This window comes from Stegastes partitus, unplaced genomic scaffold, assembly GCF_000690725.1.
Source record: "Stegastes partitus isolate 25-593 unplaced genomic scaffold, Stegastes_partitus-1.0.2 Scaffold987, whole genome shotgun sequence".
NCBI classification, from domain to species: domain Eukaryota; kingdom Metazoa; phylum Chordata; class Actinopteri; family Pomacentridae; genus Stegastes; species Stegastes partitus.
The window spans coordinates 1,087-20,384 of NW_007578718.1; the positions used below are offsets into that span (position 1 = coordinate 1,087).

Consider the following 19,298-nt stretch of genomic DNA (forward strand, 5'->3'; position numbering starts at 1 on the left):
AGATTCATCCTTCTGGCTGATGATTTGAGGTTTTTCCTGAAGAATCTTTCTCATTATTCTATTTACTTATATCATTCCCACTAGCAGCAAAAACAGCCCCAGAACATGATACTGCCACCACCGTGCTGGACAGTAGTTTTTGTGTTCTTGGGGTAAAAGGCCTCAACTCCTCTCCTCCAAACATATTTCTAGGCATTGTGACGGAATATTCAAATTTATGCTTCATCTGACCCCAGAAATTTCCACCAGAAGACCTTTTTCTTTGTCGATATGATCTGCAACAAACGTCAGTCGAGCTTTAAGGCGCCGCTTCTGGAGGAAATGTTTCCTTCTTGGTTGGCAGCCGCTCAGCCCGTGACGACGTAAAACACACTCGACTGTCGACACTGACAGCTGTGTCAGTGTCTTCCAGCAGCTTCTAATTCATTGCAGACCTGCTTTTTTATGATTCTTGGTGGACTCTTGACCATCCTGACCAGTCGTCTCTCAGCAGCAGGTAGTTGTTTGTGTTTTTCTTCTTGACTGTGGCAGTGACACAACTTTACCATGAACTTTATACTTAAAAAAACAGTTGTCTGCACAGTTGATTTTGGGATCTGTGGCTTCTTTGAAATGGCTCCAAGTGACTTCAAGTGATTTGCTTCTTCAGAACTGTTCTCAGATCTAAACTCTAATCTCTAAACTTTTCCATTGTAGTATTTGTGGCTGTGTCTGATGAGTGGATCAATGAGTGGGTCTTATTTAGATTTGCACAGAGACGTCAGCAGCTGTAGTCGGCTGTAATCACTAACAAGAAGCGGTCATGCCACCAAAATTTGGTTAACACAACCAGAACTGATGATTCAATTTGCTGTATGATTTTTTTTTCTCCTATTTCTAGAAAATCTATAACAAATTTCTAACAGAACAAACATGGATGATGTTTTTTTGTGGTCTTCACAAGTGTATGTAAATCTGTTGTGTTAACTGTATATGCTCAGACAGAAAGCCATTAAAAGAAAGTTTAACACATTGTGCTTGTCTTATTTTTTGTAAATCTGTGTTGTCGTCGAAATATGCGCTTCGCCACATGCCTCTCCGTCCTTCCAGTCTTCTTCACCCCTCCCCTCTTTCCTCCAACAGGGAACAGATGAGAGGTCAAAGGTGTCACCTGTAGAGGAAGCGGCCTTCTGCCGCTCGCATGCCAGAGCCTCATTACAAACACACACAGTTCACTACGTCCCACGTCTCAGCTGGGAGCCATTACAGGTGCCGTCCGAGCCGACACAAATATCTATCCGTGAACACGCCGGCAGCCCTGCAGCTGATGGGAGTTCTGCGGAGTGACACTCGGCCACCTCTGACCCTTTTTGTGTCCTTCCTAATCATCATCAGCACACACTTAACTACATCCACAATCATCATCAGCGGCCCCAGACTGACACAAGTCTCGATTTTGCCTATTACCAGACACTTTGATGAGTCGGCTGTCTGCGGCGCGTTCGAGCACGCACACGCTCTCTTTAAGTCGTTCCTATTTGCCGCCGACCTCGGTGATCCAGCAGCTGTCAGTCATTTCTGCTTTGAGTTAAACCGTCTCAAATTAAAATTCCTCGTCCCTTTGCAGCACAATCTATCTGATACAGTTTTCTTTCAATCTATTTTTAACCCCCGATGGTCATCTCCTCTCTTTCAACATGATTAAAGCTGGGAGAGTCTGCCATGGCCTATTTTCCTCTCTGCTTGTGCGCATCCCAACATGTGTGCAGGGATGCGTCCACCAGATGTGCAGGATTGGGCTCCTGTGTAGCGCTGCTGTGTGTGTGTGTGTTGGGGGGGAAACCCTGCGTTTGTGTACGTATGTGTGTGTCGGGTGTTGATACCTTGTGGCTCTCCCCTCCAGTGCCATCAACACCTCCACGTTCTGGTTCCTAGAGGAGCGGTACTTGTTGACAGGCGGGGATCCGGCGGCCTGGTGGTCTCGTCCCCGTGGCCCGACATGTCTGCTTCTGCACAAAAGGGAGGCGAGTTTGTTTCACTGAGCTGCACATGCTGGCTCAGTGAAACAAAGCTCTAATTACAACAGGAGGAGGGGGATCGGTTGGACCTTCAAGTGATTCACACACAGGATGTGAAACTGTGTGTTCAGACTGTTAGTCATGAGCTGCAGGAAAAGATGCAAGAGCGGATTTTATCTTCTTGAGGTTGAACTAATTTATAACTTCTGGATGAGTTTCTAATAATTTCCAAGAAGTTTGAAGGAAATAACTATTTAATGGGGTGATTATTACAGCGGACAACGAGAGGAACTGGAAAACTTACACGTCACACAGTTGAGAACAAATATGAAAAAAGTAAACAAATGACTAATGTATATCCTTAATTTAAAGCCAAAAAATAAATAGTGATTGGAAGTAAAATAAGGGGAAGCTGTTTCAATAATTACTTCATAATAACGTTGTGTATTTGCAACTTCTCACATGAGATTATCTACTGCTGCAAGCTTATTGTAAACTGCCACACTTTTGACTTTTAGGTTTTTTTTTTGCACTTTATTTTCATGTTTCAAAAATTAACAAATAATAGATGCATCAAAAAATAATCTGCAGTTTAATCAATGATGGAAATAATTGTTAGATTCAACCCTGATTGTGTTTAAATTGGACAGAAATCTCAATTTTCTTGTACAGAAAGTCCCAAATGCCAATTCTTTCCAAGAAATGAAACTTTTAAGAACTTAAAACATAGAATAATGTGTTACCAAAGTATTCATAAATGTCTGCATATTTATAGAATAGAATTGGATTAAAGTTATGTAGGTGTTATAAAAAATAAAAAAATTTTTTTGATAATCTTGTACAGCACAAACTATTTTACAAGCACAGTTTTTTGTTGTTTCCATCCCTTGTGGTATTTTCTTTTCAATGATTTGAAGATCACGTTTAACCGTCTTTTGTGAGTGTAGACAGTCAAAAGGAAACATTATCTATCTAAAGTGGCTTCATAGGTGGAAAACCTTCATACAATGAGGCAGCACGCGTTCTTCCTCCTCCTCCTCCTCCTCCTCCTCCCCTCGGCTTGTCTTCTTTTTACCTCTCCGCTTCCCATTTGAAATATTCAATTACCATCCGTGAAGGGTCAGGTCAAACACAGGAAGCCGAGCTGATTGGTTCTACTCGGATATCGATGGGCATGTGTGACCAATCGCTGCTGCCCAGGGCTTTCCCCACTTTCCATCTGTGTGTGTGTGTGTGTGTGTGTGTGTGTCTAATCGTTCCAGACCAAGGCTTCCCCCAGTTTCCACTCACCTCTTGACCATTGTATCCTGTCAGATGTGTTAACGCTGCTTTTAATCAGTTTTACTGTCTCATGCACACACACACACACACACACTAACACAGCTGGTCCCATCCATCCCTGCCCCGCAGAGCACGCTTCATTAAGATTTAACCAATCTCCTGCTCACACCCTCACAACCTCTGTCTCACACACCTGATCCTCTCCTCACCCCGTTAACCCCCCTCGACTTAACCCTCACCTCACCCCGTCGCCCGCCCTGATATCTCTTACAGCCGAACAACCCGTGGACGTGGACATGCAGCCTCGTCTTTGTGTCCAGCACATATGAATGCAGCATGCGTGCCTTTTTCTTCCTTTATCGGCGTTTTAACTCATCACCTCACAAAGGGAAGTGCTGCTTCAGGGTAAATCAAACAAATTAGAACTCTCATTGCAGCCATGTGTCGTGGAACTATAACAACTCTTTGTGCCGTTTCTTCTTTTCTCTGGTTTGCTCTGTTTAGTTGAGCTGGGCTTGTCTAAAAAGAGTAATTTCAACATGAAATGGCTTGAAATGCAGCACAGATATCTTGTTCTTGAAATTGAATTTCCCTTCTGGGATGAATAAAGTATTTTTCATTTCATTCATTTGTTCTCTCTCTCCCCTTTTTGCCCTCACTCAGGCTGGTCGGGGCAGATGGCTGCTCTCCCCGGGCCTGGTTCTGCTGGACGTCTGTTACAAGGGAGTCGTTCACCTACGCTGTCAAAAAATAAAATACAATTATATACCAATAAAACACATGAAATAGTATAAAAGGAGAAGCTGTACATGTCTATAATTGATAACACTGTGGGATTTTAGCCACATTATTTATATTGGTTACATAAATGATGTTGTCTCGCTGTATTATTACTTTAACTTGGTTATTATCCATAATTATTGACACCGTAAGGGCTCAGCCTTAATCATATTAAAGTAAAGCAATGTTTTGTGTAATCTTTGTAGGGTTTGAAACAGTTTAAATAACACAGCAGGGTCTTCTTCCGTCGTCTCAGTTTGCTTTCGTAACACCAGTTATAATCTATTTCACTGGAAGGGACTTCGGTTTGTGTTTCTTAGAAAAACGCTGGCTTGACTCGACGTAAATATTTTATGGTGTTTACAGTCTCATCTGTTTGAATTTGTTTTCATTGCTTGTCTAATCTGATATTTTGGTGTTGGGCACTTTGTAACTCAGTTTTCAGGCAGGACTATACAAATTAAATTATTATTATCATGATTATTATTATTATTACTCTCATAGATGATTTGTAATAACTTTGGTGACTTTTCCTCTGAGACAATCATCAGATCAAAATTGTACATTTTCCAACATTTCTGTTGCTAAACTAATACCATTTGTAACTGCCACATTTTCATTTTCGAAAAAAAAAAAGGGAAGCACGATTAAAAGCGTGGACGCTAAGCTAAAGGTTTAAGAGAAGAACAAGAAGAAAGAAGAACATCCAGGCTAATTCCTCTCTCTGTACTCAGCCAACGAGGTACTGTTTTTGTCTGTTTATTTTGTAGTAGTTTTATTTGCCAATTGTCTTTTCTGTAAGCTAATTATTGTCTTGTCTTTTGGTTTTCACGATGTGTTTATGAGCCTATACCAAGATAGATTCAGTAAATTCATCCGTTAAGAAAGCCACTTGTGGAGGAATTATACCATTCGTATTAACTGTTCTTGTATTTTGCAAAGCAGGCCGTGACTGGTGTTACTTTTACTCTTGTTTAAACACTGATCCTCTGCAACACTAAAACCACCCTCCTAACATTGTGTACATCACAATGTTCCAAAAAGCACTGACCAGACATGGACATGGGTCCTCTGGGGGTGTCCTGTGACGCGAGCAGTGGATCCTTTGGGTCCTGTAGGCTGCAGCGTGGTGCCTCCGTGTACCAGGCTTGTTCTGGTCACATCCCATGTCGTGGATGCTCATTCAAGGTCAGTGCTTTGGGCTCTTGAGCTGATTTTGTGTTGCGACAGGATGCACTGTCCTGCTGGGGGAGGACGCTGCTGTCTATGAGGGATGTGCATGGTTAGGGGAAGTGTTTAAAAAAAAGTGAGTGCAGAAGATTTCCCTGCAGAACATTGCATTTTAAAATAATCAGCGTTACTCACTTTACCTGTCCCTGGTTTGATCATGTATCCTGTACATCATGCATGTATGTGTACCTCTTCAAAAATAATGCAGTGTTAAATATAAACCTATTGTTTCATTTCTCTCAACCCAGATTAAAAACAATCACTCCTTGCATTCATGAGTGTAGTTCTAATAGTGCTGACACGCTTTAACGATGTCTCACTTGACTTGAAAGTTAATCCTGAAGCGAAGGGGGCTGTTGACACGACGACTGTCTGATGACAAACAGGAAGAGAGCAGATCTACTGATGGAATTTACACCTCAGGAATCACATTATTATTATTATACCAGTGGATTTGTCAGGGCCGTGTGTGTGAGCACAGATCAGTGAGGAGTGTGTGTGGTGCATATGGTAAAACGCTCTGCAGGTCTGCTGTTAGTCACACTCCCGCGTCTCAAATTGAATTAGCGTTGACAGCGCACAGCGCCAGCCGCGTGTTCATGTGTGCGCACTGGGGGCACTAACTGTTGGCAAACCGTCTGTGTGTGTGTGTGAAACAGAAGAGAAAGAGGACCTTCTCCCCTGAAATCAATTAAGCGAGTATAGGTCTGCGGTTGTGGGGGTGAGAGGGGCAACATCCTGTAGAGGGCAGCCCAGACGGACAGCACCATCTGGGGCGGCGGGCGGGTCGACCCCTTGGTTGAGACATGAAAGAAAGCGAGGCAGGGATAAGGGGAGAGGAGAGTGCAGGCCGGCGCTAAATCACTCTTTCCTCTCCGCCCCGTCCCCTCGTATGCCATCCGATACATCAGCCACGGAGCATCATTCTCACTCAATCACTCTCCACCTCTTTCCTTTGCTCACCCCCTTCCCTCTGTATCTGTCCCAGGAGTGATAACCTGTCATACACAGGAAGCAAAAAGAGCTAAGAGCGATCTATCCCACTGTCAGAGATACGGGCAAAGAGAAAAAGAATATCTCACATCTCTTGTTCCAAAAGGGCTGATTTATAGGTTTGTATTAAATAAAAACCAAAGCCAGAGCGTCTCTCTCTCTCTCACACACACACACACACACACACACACCTGTAGACTCCCCCATCGGACAAGGGGAGGAATTAGCACGCACGGTTTCTCTTAGGAGGAGGGATGTTTCCTCATGATGGACAGCCTGGGTCAGAGTGTGCGTTGTGTTTGTTGGTCATAAGCTGAGTGCTGACAGCTCCTCTTCCAGCCACCCTGCACCAACACACACACACACACACACACACACACAGCTCCATTCATGATAAAACACTCAGCTCAACAAGAAAGGGGAGAGTAATTGAATTACACTGACCGTGGTGATGGCAAAACAGGATCATTTATGTGTAACTCTAACAGCAGAGCAACAAAAGGTGCACATTTGATCAAAAAGCTGCAGTTAAAAGAAAATAATGCATCAAAAATTTGGTGATTTAGACTTTCTGGTGACAAATGCTTCGTGCATTGTGAAGATTCTCTGTCTTTTGCTGCATCAAAGCGGGTTAAAGTGCAATATTCCCCTCAGCTGAAACACGAAGCTGCAGACCACCGAGCGCCACAAAAACGCAGCAGACAAGGTGAGAATACAGAGTCGAGGCGCGAGTTAGAGACCGTGGGCGATTAACACGTTCTGTGATGAATGACATCGGTCTGAGGCCCAGATGGAGCTCAGAGAGGAAACTCCAAAAACACACACAAACACGCGGGCCAGCTGCCAGGCCACATGTTAAAGCTGTTTGTCCTCTACTTATCTAACCTCTGCTCCTGTAAGACAGCGGCTTGTCAGGGAGCGCATGCCTTTGCAAAGCCCCAGTGACCCTTGTCTGCACACGAGTGTGGCCGCGCTGCAAGGAATGCCCACATTTATAGTACAAAGCAACGTGCAAATCCACGGAGAGTCATCGAAGGAGAACATCTCAAGAGTCGGGACAAAGTTTTTGATATTTTCAGCAAAAGAGGCTCCATTTAAGAAAATAGGAAAATAACATCAAGAAGCAAAGGAGCACTTTCACTGTGCAGCGTATGCCTGCTTGAAAAGGTAGTAGAGGAGCGCTTAATAACTGTTAAACTCCTCTTGCTTTTCACATTACTCACTGAGCGTAATTCAATTTCAGCCACAGCTGGTTTCACTTTCAACTTTACAGCTGAGCTCAGTCATGTCCCATAATCTAACCTGATAAATAACCAGCTTTTATTGAGTTTGCAGAGAAAATAGCGTCCAGTATAAACCTTCACAAGAGGAGCGCGGAGCCAAGTACGAGTGAGGCTGCAGGGCATACGAAGCTGAATGGGCGAGAGGGCCGCGTGCACGTACGCGCGCTCGCCCAAAGTCTACGGCGACTATTATTAGGAGATAACTGACGTACACGTGTTTGTGCAGAGTGTGTGTGTGTTAATCTAATGAAGGCAGAGTATATTTACACGTCTCCACTCTCTGCAGAGGCTTCTCTCCTGTTTCAGGATGCCATTTCACATGATTGGAAACAAATGACTTCAGGGTCAAGTTTCTCTCCCTTTACTGCCTGTCAATCACCGCCGAACGGTCCAGAAAACGCCCGTCCTCGTGTTATTGCTAACTTGAATCGGCACAGTTTCCATGTTATTGCAGCCACCGCCTACTGGTGGATTACGTTGACGCATTATGAGGCAAATTCAGATGTGGATGTTCATCAAAAGCCTGATAAAAGGTTGACTCAGCAGCTGCATGCTGCTTCCCTCCAGTTTTGTGCTAAGCTAAGCTAATCGGCTGCTGTTTATGACTTCACATTAAGACTTCTGCACGCATTCAAAGTTCTCATTTAACTCTCAGCAAGAAAGCAAAAAGCTGCCATGACTTTGCACTGCGTCTTTTACTCAAAGTGCTTCATTTACTGCCACAAATGGTTCCATCGAGCACCGTTTGTACTCAAAACGCAACACATTATGTACAGCTTGCAACACAGCATGGCAGCTAATGATGACAGGTTCTGACACATTTTTCCTTTTTGTGTGTTAGTGTGTGTGTGTGTGCTTTGCTATTCTGGAGAGTGGCAGGTGCAGAGTTCAGCTCTCCCGGTATGAAAGCAATTTGCCTAATTGAAAGATCAGGAATTAGTCGAGAGTTTAAAATGATTGTCCCACGCAGCCCAACATGGAAATGACAGACAGTATCAAATAACCAGCGCAGATTATGTGTGTCTGCAGACAAAGGGCAGGCTGTTTGATAGCGCTGCACCTGACCGCTCGCCGAAACACGGGCCGTCCCCCCTTTCGCCTCCAATTAACTCCTTCCTGCTATTTCCACGTCCAGCGCACATTAGCTCGCTGCCACGCTCGGCCATGACAAGTAAATTGCTGTTTGGTTACGACCGTTTGTCGGGAAACAGGCCATTTCCCCCCGCTTTGCCTAAAACCGCTGTTCGGGGCTCCGCCGAAAGGGAAGGAGGGAGGCATGGGTTTAGAGTCTGAGCTGAAGGCAGGAATTATCACATCAGCGGCTGAACGGGCGTGCCCTCCTTTGGTACGGACAAAAAAACACAGAGTTATGTTTCGCCCACAGTCGTGAGCGGTTTTCATCCTTTCTCGGTGAATTTCGCTGTTGTGAAAAGCCTTCCCCGCAACTCCAAAGAGGTCGAGCAGCGGTATTGATTTACTGTTGATGCTGGAACAGCGTTACAACACAACGACTGTATGAGAGGGCGCCGAGCCTCGATCCAGCCCCGTTACACACTGCTGCTCATAAAGATCTCGGTAGAATAACCGTTTCACCTCCATGCATCTCTGATTAGTCCTATTATTGGTAATAAAGCACAGGGATGGAAACTGGCCGCCTGGATTCTGGCAGCTGTTGTTTCTTCCCCCTAAAAATCACAGAGAGACTTGATGAGCTCATGTTTTTAGTCGGGGGGTGGCCAAGCAGCCCGATACTGAGATTCAACTCAGGAAAACACAATATACGTCTTTGTTCAGTTTCAGGGAATACTAGCTGATAATTACAACGTCCATCCTTTCATCATTTCTTGTTCAGAGTCACTTCCTCCTGCACAACGTGTTCGGTTCTGCATTAATACAGCTGGAAAACATGGGCCATGGATTCCATCTTTTGCTTCTTTTTTTATCCATACTGTAGATATGTTGGGAAAAAAAAACATATTCATCTTGCTTGATCTTAACAAAGATGTGAAAAATACTTTAATAGGATCTTATGGTCAGCTTTAACAGTCTTTGTCATGTTACATACCTCAGGTCCTACTGCTGATGCTCTTTGGTAACACCGCTACAGCCCTCCAAGAGGTTCAACAGGGAGACTGAAATGTCAAAGACAGATTCTGTGTAGCAAAATAAAACTGGGCTTTCCATCTCAGATAAAAATCTGTATCCTGCCTGAACAGAAATGTTTCTGTTTACTCCAATGTTGGCCCTCTAGATGCGTGTGCATAGCTTCTGCTTGACTTTTTTTGTGCTGGTAAATCCAACACAGTGTATAAAACAGTTTTTTTTTTAAATACAAAAAAATGTCCCCGCAGCCGCATTTCTCCTTTGAGTCTCGCTCGAATAGAGAATCGGCCCCCTCTGTTTTGTTGCAATAAGCTTTGGCTTGTTACTCTCAATGGGCCGGAGCCTGCAAGTGCGGTCCAGCTGTCAGAGGCAGTGGTTGGTGGTCGGGTGCCACGGAGACTGGCGCAGCAGACAGTCTGTGGTGTCTTCGGCGAGTTTGGCGTGCCGGGAAATAGCTGCGAGTTGGGGGTTCAGGGGGAAGCTGTAGCGGTAGAGGCAGTAGGGCCCCGCGGTGTCGGAGAGATGAGGGAGGAGAGAGGGCCCCTGAGGGCTGAGGGGGCCGTGGAGAGGGATCGGGCAGGGGGCGCTCCCCGGAGACCCGTGAGGACATGGGTCCCTGCAGTGGGGAGGCTTCTTCCCCTGCAGCGCCGAGAGGAGCGGGAGGTCTGCCAGTGGAGGCAGCGGGGGGAGGCCTCTCAGTCTGTCTGCCCCCAGGGAGGAGAAGGCTCTGCCGGGCAGCGGGGAGATGGCGGGCGAGGCGGCCGACGTCTTGCCGTACAGGGGGAGGGCGAGGGCGTGGAGGGCGGCGTCCTGGCAGGTGAGCGCGGAGAACGGATGGAGGGACGACGATGGAGAAAGGGGAAGGAGGCTCTTCACTCCGGGCGACGCTGAGCTCCCTGTGGACAGACGTCAGAATCACAAAGTTAAAAAAAACCAAAACCTCAGCTTGGACCAGAGAAGGAAAAAGAGTCGGTACCTTGGAGCTGTATGGCAAAAGGCTTGAAGTCCAAGCTGAGCGGGCCTCTCCAGGGATATGACTCCAACAGGCCATCCAAAACCCCCCTGTTCACACAAACACACACCCACGTATATACTGTAAAAGCAGTGAAAAATGTTATTCCAGGTATTTAAATATTGGTTCTGAGAGGTGTGAAATTCTGCACTACACAGTCGGGTTTTATTTGAAGGTTTTATGTGGCTTCAAATTTCAGCGGTTGAACTTAAAATCCCTCTTGGGTCCTTTAGTGGAGTGCTTTCTGAGCTAAGAAGTAGTGTTCAGTGAGGTTATTCTGTACCTATTCCTTCCTGGATCTCTGAAGCCTTTGGCGAAGGGGTTCCTGTCGATCTTCAGTTTTGTGATCTTGCCCGGGAGAGAGGAACAGACATGGGTTAGAGCGGACGTGTCAGCCGCTGACGTGTTAAGCTAACAATGAGCTCAGCTTTACGACAGCGTGGAGAGTGGCACAGCTCCCCCTCTGGGACTGCATCTCCCAGCAGCACCCAGGGCGATCAGCCATGTCAAACAGGGCTCTCGGAGAAAAAGGGGGTTCGGGGTCACAGAGTTTTATTCGGCGCTTTAATAGGCTGCGGACTCCAGCAGTCGGCACAGTCACAGCTCGTTACTGAGTTTCTGTAATAATACGTTGGCTGATAGTAAAATGAGACCTGATGAAAAGAGCTGGTAGTCCCCGTGGACGGCTCTGTTACTGCAGGAATGGTAGCCAACAGCAGGGTCAGCACCCCTGCACAGGAACACACACGCCCGCTCTGAGAGTCTTGGCCCCGGCAGAAAATCAAGACACCATAAATTTATCATTTCGCTGAGACCTCGTGGATTTAGGCCTCATCGGCTGCACAATGCGGAGACTCAGACATTTAATGTGAGGTCAAAGAGCTGGAGCTGTTGACTGGATCATCGTAACAGCCACTGTGTCGCTGACAAAGACTAAACATCTGCTTTTTGAATTTTTCTGGCACACACAGGATGAAGACTGCAAATGAGTAACATGGAGTCACCGGTTCATTTCTAGAAAATATCATTACATTTTTTCAGCTTAACAAAGAACAATTTGAATGCATCTTTGGTGCTCTTATTTTGAAAACTCATGTTCAGGATTGTGTAACACAGTCTGTTACTGATCCAAAGGATGATGCAGTTAACTGTAGAGTTACCTGTTGATTCTGATAAGCTGTGACTGTGGTGAACTCGGTTTCTGGGAAGGAGAAGCTGTGAACTCCCTCAGCAGGCAGCGACTGGATCTGAGACAAGTCCATCCGAGGGTTGTGCCGGATGATGTGTACACGTGGCTTGTATTTGTGCATCGACTGAAGAATAATCTGGATCAAGAAAATGAAAAGGGAAATTTTTAAATTACAAAATGGACCTCTGCTATATTCTCAGTAACCACAACTTTAGAAACAAACAAATAAAACTGCAACCAATGATTATTTTAGGCTTTAATCTATAAATTATTCTGTAAAAACTCACTGTTTGGACAATGAAATGGCACAAAATGGGGGAAAATACACAATTTACTGAATCGTCAAGTATCGCCAAATTACTTTTTTCCCCATAACAACAAAATTATTTTTTTCATTTTAAAATTAATTGATTAGAAAAACAGTTGCCAATATTTTTTTTATTTAGTCTATTGATTAATTACTTTGGCTGCGTAGTACATAGTTAGTAGTCTAGTAGTTTGTGAATGCTGCAAAAACATATGTTTTAAATTATTTTAAAAATTATATTAATTCTTAAAAAACACAGATAAAAGTGTTTTTTAAAAGTTTTTTCTGCACATAAATCTTTGCTGTTACAGAAAAACCACAGTAAATTTGTGAAAGAAACAAGACAATGGAGAGAAATATTTTTAAGAAAGTCAGACGGTTGCATCGCTGTCTAGAAAACACAATAATACACAAACTATAACTGTTTTAACTGTAATGCAGGTTTAGCCAAAATGTGAAATTCCACAAATAAAACTAACAAATCAACAAATATCTTCCAGTTAAGTAGCATATTAGTAATAACTCTCTGACTATATCGTGGAAATTGATTCGATCTGAGCGTTGATCTACTTTTACATGCATTTTGCAAAAGGAAGTTAAATTAAATTGAATTTCCCTAAAAGGTATTTTTGCAGTTCGCTGTAACACATTTGTGGCGCTTTGTTATTATTATCATTTTCTTTTTTTGGTAATTTATGAAATATTTAGTTCAAATAAAATAGAATATATAGAAATACATAAATCAACTAATTTTGGGTTCTTAAGTCCATGAGAGAAGCCAAATAGAAATAGAACACGTTGATGTAACATACGTGAGGTTTCACAGTGGAGGTAACAGATTATCTTATAAAATACACAAAGCAGCTACATCGCCAAACACAGTGGAAACAGGAATACGCCTGAGAAAGGTACGACAATAAACTTTATTGGTGTTTAAAACCAAAACGAGCTAAATAACACGCTTCCAAAGAGGCCATAAAGTGACCACAAGAGTATCAGGGATTGTGAGGCTGCTTCAGCGGCGTGAGTCTCAGCTCAAGTGAAAACAGAGTTACCGAGTTCCTGCAGTGGAACAGCGAACGTCCCGCACACACAAGTGCCAGGGTGGTTTTATAAACACCAGGATCAAGTCGAAAGCCTCTTACGGCCTCAGTGGTCACCACATCTGTGCATCACAGGAAGTTTTGGAGCCAAGACAGGATTTCTAATTCCTTCCTCTTTCCAGCTTTGCTTCAATAGAACCTTCAAGGTGTGTATGATTGAAGGAGGACTGAAGGAAAGACGGACTCTGGTGCTGTGCCACCAATAGCAACACTTTGAAATATAACCAAAAATGACATTATAGATATAAATAAAAGCTACAAAAAGAAAAAAAACAACACACCCTGGGTTCACTTAGATCCAAGCACCCATTGTATATGCTTATTATTATTTATTTTTTATTATTATACAGCAGTTATACTATCAAATACTTTATTTTTTTTCATATTAGCACCATCTGTTTTTTCATGCACCTTTACCTGGTCTTCTACCAGCACAATTTTTGCACTTTACTTCTTCTACCAGCAGCTTTTGCACCTTATTTTCCTTATTTCTCTTAAATGTAACACATGTGAGCTACTGGACACCTTGAATGTTCCCAAGGGGATGAATAAAGTATCTATCTATCTATCTATCTATCTATCTATCTATCTATCTATCTATCTATCTATCTATCTATCTATCACCTGGAGGCCTAGTTTTTATTCACTGCACAGAGAAAGAGGAAGCAGCTCATATGTTACCTACATGTCCCTTGTCGTCCATCTCGTTGTTGGTGAGTTTGACCCGGTCAAAGCTGATGACCTGCCGCATCCACGTCTCTCCTGCGCACGGCGAGTCCGGATGCACGTAGAGCCGCGGGGAGATGCACGAGTGGTCCGTGTTTCCAGCCACCATCCACTGCGAGCTGTGGTACACATACCTGAGGAGGGAGAACACACGCAACATGGCTAAACGGGTAAATGGAAAATATACATATATAAAGAGAGAGTTGGAATAATTTAATAAGCACCCACCTGTAGCGTTTGGAGTCCACCGGCATGACGTCCATCGCGATGTAATACTGCTGGCAAGGGTCCAGGTTGCGCACTTTTACGCGCACAGAAGGAAACATTCTCCTGCAGAAAAAGAGAGAAATAGAAGCGCAGGATATTTTTTTATTATTATTACAAAGAAGAAAATACTACAAAAGTCAGCGTAAACCTTCCTGAAACAGGCAGAGAAGTCATGGATTTCCCATTATGATATGGAGCAAAACTAGATGAAGCAGAAACTCTCCTGCCTGTATGCGGCCAAGTTCAGAGGAACGTTCAGGGACCTCGAGGGGCCTTGAGGGCATCTTCACTACCGAGATTTATAGCGGGTGTTCTCGGTAATTGAATAAACGGAACCGAGATTTCAGCAAGTAGTTACGTCCTAATAACTCATTTCTGGAGGAACAGAAGCGGACGCGCATGGCTGCTTATCAGAGCGCAGACGCACGTCTTTGAAACTGAAACATAAAGTTAATTGAATCCACCTACACCCGAGAACATCTCCGTGTCACAAGGTTTCGTTGTGCTGCAGACAGTCTTATCGAATAGGTCTCCTTGTATTTTTTTTTTTTTTTTAAATTCAGTTCCATTAAATGTGGGAATTTTTCATTTCTTTTGACATGTTTCGCTTCTAATCCAAAATAAGAGCCAAACGACAAAGACGCACAGATGGTGAAATCACACATTTCTGCATGTTAACTAAGGACAGAGTAAACATGACACTTTCAGTTACCGTTAAATGGCCTCGATAAGTCCCAGCTCATTTGTTTAGAAAGTGTCGTAAAACTGGCAGTTCTTCTGCTCACCTCTGATTGGCTGCAGCGCCTTTTTTCAAACACCTGATAAAGACGCACCTGTAACCGCAGAACGGTTCGTGTAAATATCGTATCATATGCTGATAAAGACCGCTCTATTCTGGATTTTATTTAAAACTGACACTTTAACCTAACATTAAATTAAAACAGAAACATTATCAGAAACAAAAGCCAGACAGGTGACCCCGGGGAGGCCCTTGATGCAGAAAATTGAACCAGTCTTTATTTTTATGTAACTAAACTGAATTAGATTTTTTTTCTCCAAATTGCTCCACATAACCTCCTAATCTTGTGAAATTATGTTGATTTTTTTTGTTAGATTTTAGTTAAACTGAAAAAATAAACCAGCACATACAGATCAAATAATATCTGCTGCATTATTGCTCCCTTTATCCTGTAACATGCAGGCCAAATAAATGTGGAGTCTGACGGTTTTGCATGATGAATAAAGTCAGTAAAAGGCACCCAAAGGCCAGACTCCTTCCCAGAGATCCCAGTATATTTCTTCTCCAGATTTTCTACCTGCCGGCTTTAGTGATGATCATCTCGGTGCCGATCTCGTAGAATCTCTTCCACAGCTCGGAGCCCTGCAGCTCTACTCGGACCTCCCTGTCCGGCCGGTAGTCGATCTCCTTCGGCTTGCTCTCCTCGCTGGCTGGATCAGAGTCTTCGGTCCTTGATCTGACAGTCTGTCTGTGCGGGTCACAGGAGGAATCCTCCGGCCTCCCCACTGCTGAACCTGCGTTCTTCAGCTGGCTGCTGGGACATTCGTTCTGGCCTGAAGAGTGCAAAAGAAGGCAGAGGTTAAGAAAACTTTACTAATGCTGCTAAAAAAATTTAGCTGTAACTTTGGGGATTTTTTATTTTTTTTTAATTGATTTTATTTTATAGACAACATCAAGAATACTGTTAGTTTTAATGCATAACGTTCTTTCAGTGTGTTGGATAAATATTTGCAAATTTGTATTTTTATGCAATCATCATCTGGATTTTTATTTTTAAAAAAAAATCTGATTAGATAAACTGAAATTGTGACAATTACATAAAACTGAATGTGGCCTAAATTTGAAAAACTGTCAGATGAAAAACTTTTGTTGTGCGTTTCAGTGTTCCAAACCGTGCGTAAAATGCTTGGAACCAAAAGCAGCGAGATGCGACTGAAACTTTAACATCCACGTCCTTGTGTCTCACCGGTGATGATGCTCCTGTCGCCGCTAATGTCTCCACCAGAACTTGACTCGTGTCCCTCCGACACTTTCATCCTCTTGCAGGGCTTCCCGACCAGCGCCTCCACCGAAAACGCGTGAGCCCGGGAGCTCAGGCCCTGCATTCTGCCTAAGGACACCGTCTCCACGAGCCGTATATCCGCCTGAACTTTAACTTTGTCCCGCACAGGGTTCGGTGTCCCGGCTCAGTCAGAGCAGGACGGGGAAGAATAAACACCAGCAGCAGCAGCACCTCAGGGCGCCCCTCTTCTCTCACAGCGGCTCCGTGACGCTGCGTAATTGATCCGGTGCGTTCCCATGTGTTCGCCGAGACGCGCGCCCTCATCCAAAAAAAAAATCCTGATTATTGGCACGCCTCTTCTCACTACAATATTTCCCTCTCTCCCCCCTTTATCCGTTTCTACGTCTCCCCTTCCCTGTCTGTCTCGCAGAGGGCTTGTTCCTCCGGTTCCCCTCTGGGCGTCACGGAGAGGGAGGGCAGAGTGCAGCGCGCATTCCTTCACACGGGCCTGCGCTGCAAAAAATATCCATCTTCGCCGTAATCTCGATCTTTAAATCAAATTTCTTCAAACTAATGCGAAAAAATTTCACGATGAACATGAAAAAATAATTACTTTTCCTTCCTAAAGCAGTTGTTTTTAAACGTGTCAACACTTCTAAACAACAACAAAATAAAACAGATTAGTTATCAGCTGCATCAACAGGTGACACTTGATTAAAATCACAATTAAATAATGTTAATTTTAAATAAAACGTGTGAAAACTTACCTTTTCCTTCAAATTGAAGAACACTAATAACATTTAATAAATGAGGGACATTTCTTGCAGTGTTCGCTTCATCTCATCTGTCTTTGAGTATCCAGGACAACCAGCAGGAGCATCTTTACGCGCCACTGTTGTGAAGATACATTTGGTAATTTCAAGATGATTAAACTAATCTACAAAGTCGGTGCCGTTTAACAAACTAGGGCAAGTCCAAGCAATTATCAGAAGTAAAATGTGAAAGAATTAGGCCAAGAAGCAATGATTTAAAACGTGATCTGCTGGTCTGAGGTTACGTCTAGAGTGTGTTCAATGGGATTTTGTTAGACATCTTCCCTCGAGGCAACATTTTAAACAGAAACAAGCCTTTCAGTTGTTTTCCAAGTTGCTTCCCTCCATTTAGAGAGCCGACAGATAAATAAAGTGATTTTTTTAGAGTATTGGAAGTAGAGTCGAGGCATAAATATTTAAGTCTGTTAATTCAGACCATCTGGAAGGTAAAATATCTCCGTGAAACTCGCAGCATTTCTGTTGAAGCTAACATTTCCTATATTAATTTGGAGGCTTTCCTTTGAGCGCTTTCTTGTCTCCCGGTTCTCCGGTATAGAAGTTGGATTTTTTTTTTCTTCTTCTTCTTCCTTTTCTGTTGTGGTACCCGGTGAGGGTGTGCGCCAGTCTGGTTCTCATAAATGCGGAGATCAGATGGAGTTTGGCGCACAGGGGGAAACTGGGCTGTAATGACAGCTCGGGATTATTACATTACTGCTCGACATGAAATAGATCCGCTTTACACAAATACAAGTCAGCGAAGGCTCTATTTAAAATGTTTTTTAATCACATGCTATAATTGCTGTGAGGAGAAAACAAATGAGGGCTGTGTTTACGGCACGGTTGGTTTGGTTGGTGATGGAAATCTCTGACAACAGCCGGGAAATGGAGAACTATGACCAACCGGAATCACATGTTCTCTGTCATCATAACCTGTTTTAGGACTGCGGCCTGGATCCGTGTTTATTCTTTCCAAACTTCTCTTTCAAAACTGTCACAAAGTGCATCTCAAAGGCTGCGTCGTGCGTCCATACGGGAGGAAAATGCGCAATGCTGGCTGTGCGCGCAAAGGCCTGCTGCTGCTGCTGCTGCTGCTGCCTCTCATTAAAATAAGACGCGAAAAACTGATAGAAATAGCCTGTGTAGTTTCCCTGAGAGATTGCTTTTCCATTCTGTCTTCAGCAGTCAGCTCATAAATCTTCCTCATGGGATTATGGGATGTCAGCGGAGTGCTGACGGGCGTGCAGGCCTGCGATCGCCTCTCCTGGCTTTGTTAAGCACAACAGGAAGCTCCTTCTCGTTGCTTTCTGATTCGTAATCCAGTGCAAATCTGCGTTTGTCCCATGCAGGGATATTTGGCACACATGTTTCCTCTTATTAAGCACAATACAGGCGTTTGGCGGAAACAAGAGACTCAAATCCAATTTAGCAGAGGCCTCAGGTTTCCATTAAAGCGGAAGTTTGATGACCAGCTTGCAATTAGGCCCTCCCATCATTTTGCGCCTTCAGGCTGGCTGGCATGCTGTTGATTTGTAGCCTGATTGATAATCATGTGCGGATAATTGGTCTGCCAATGAAGCCTGGTGGTATGGAAGGCCTTGAACGCACCACAGTAAAAGTGGAACACAAGTTTAGCTGTTAAATGTAAAATCTAGCTTTTACCTTATTTAAGTTGGTGTTTTCCTCTATTTCAGTGCAAATGCTTTATTTACTCGGTGTCATTTGTTTTTCACTGTGGCTTTGTGCAGCTGAAGTGTGTGTGTTTGCAGCTCCAGGCCGGTGCCCAAAGAGTAATCACGACCAGCCGTACAGCCGTGCGAGGCGTCTGTCTGTACTGTACATGTGCACACGCTCACAACTTTAAATGTATCTGAGTGTGTGTGTGTGTGTGTGTGTTTATAAACAGGCCTGTCTGTCTGCAGCTCAGTGCTGAATGGATGTGACGGGGCCCCCTGATGGTTTGTTTTAAGTTGGATTCTGATGCTGAGCAGTTAGTGTGTGTGTGTGTGTGTATGTTTTTGTGTAAGTGCGTATGAGGGTTATTCTGGGCATGAGCTGCTGGAGCGGATGCCCACTCACTGCCAGACGTCAAACTTCCACCACCAGTGTGCTGTGACATTCGTAGAGTGTTTGAACGCAGGACGCTGGGCACACTTAGTGTGTTGTGGCACTAATGGGACGTGAGTCCTCTGGATTG

General features: G+C 44.0%; 1 protein-coding gene across 1 annotated transcript; it reads right to left on the reverse strand.

The window, feature by feature from the left end:
- Positions 1 to 9,551: 9,551 nt before the first annotated feature.
- Positions 9,552 to 16,395, reverse strand: tbx22 (T-box transcription factor 22). The gene is made up of 8 exons (XM_008294684.1): positions 16,257 to 16,395; positions 15,588 to 15,843; positions 14,233 to 14,334; positions 13,964 to 14,138; positions 11,840 to 12,004; positions 10,963 to 11,027; positions 10,644 to 10,729; positions 9,552 to 10,563 (listed from the first exon to the last, which is right to left on the reverse strand). The coding sequence occupies exons 1-8, from the start codon at positions 16,393 to 16,395 to the stop codon at positions 10,031 to 10,033; spliced, it is 1,521 nt and encodes a 506-aa protein (XP_008292906.1). The 3' UTR covers positions 9,552 to 10,030.
- Positions 16,396 to 19,298: the final 2,903 nt, after the last annotated feature.

Bases quoted from the DNA above. Each gene is read 5' to 3' on its own strand.
- tbx22 (XM_008294684.1), bottom strand. From the start codon at position 16,395: ATGCAGGGCCTGAGCTCCCGGGCTCACGCGTTTTCGGTGGAGGCGCTG. The intron at 14,335-15,587 runs GTAGAAAATCTG...CTTTTTCTGCAG, and splicing joins ATCATCACTAAAGCCGGCAG to GAGAATGTTTCCTTCTGTGC. The intron at 10,730-10,962 runs GTACAGAATAAC...TTGTGTGAACAG, and splicing joins AGAGATCCAGGAAGGAATAG to GGGGGTTTTGGATGGCCTGT.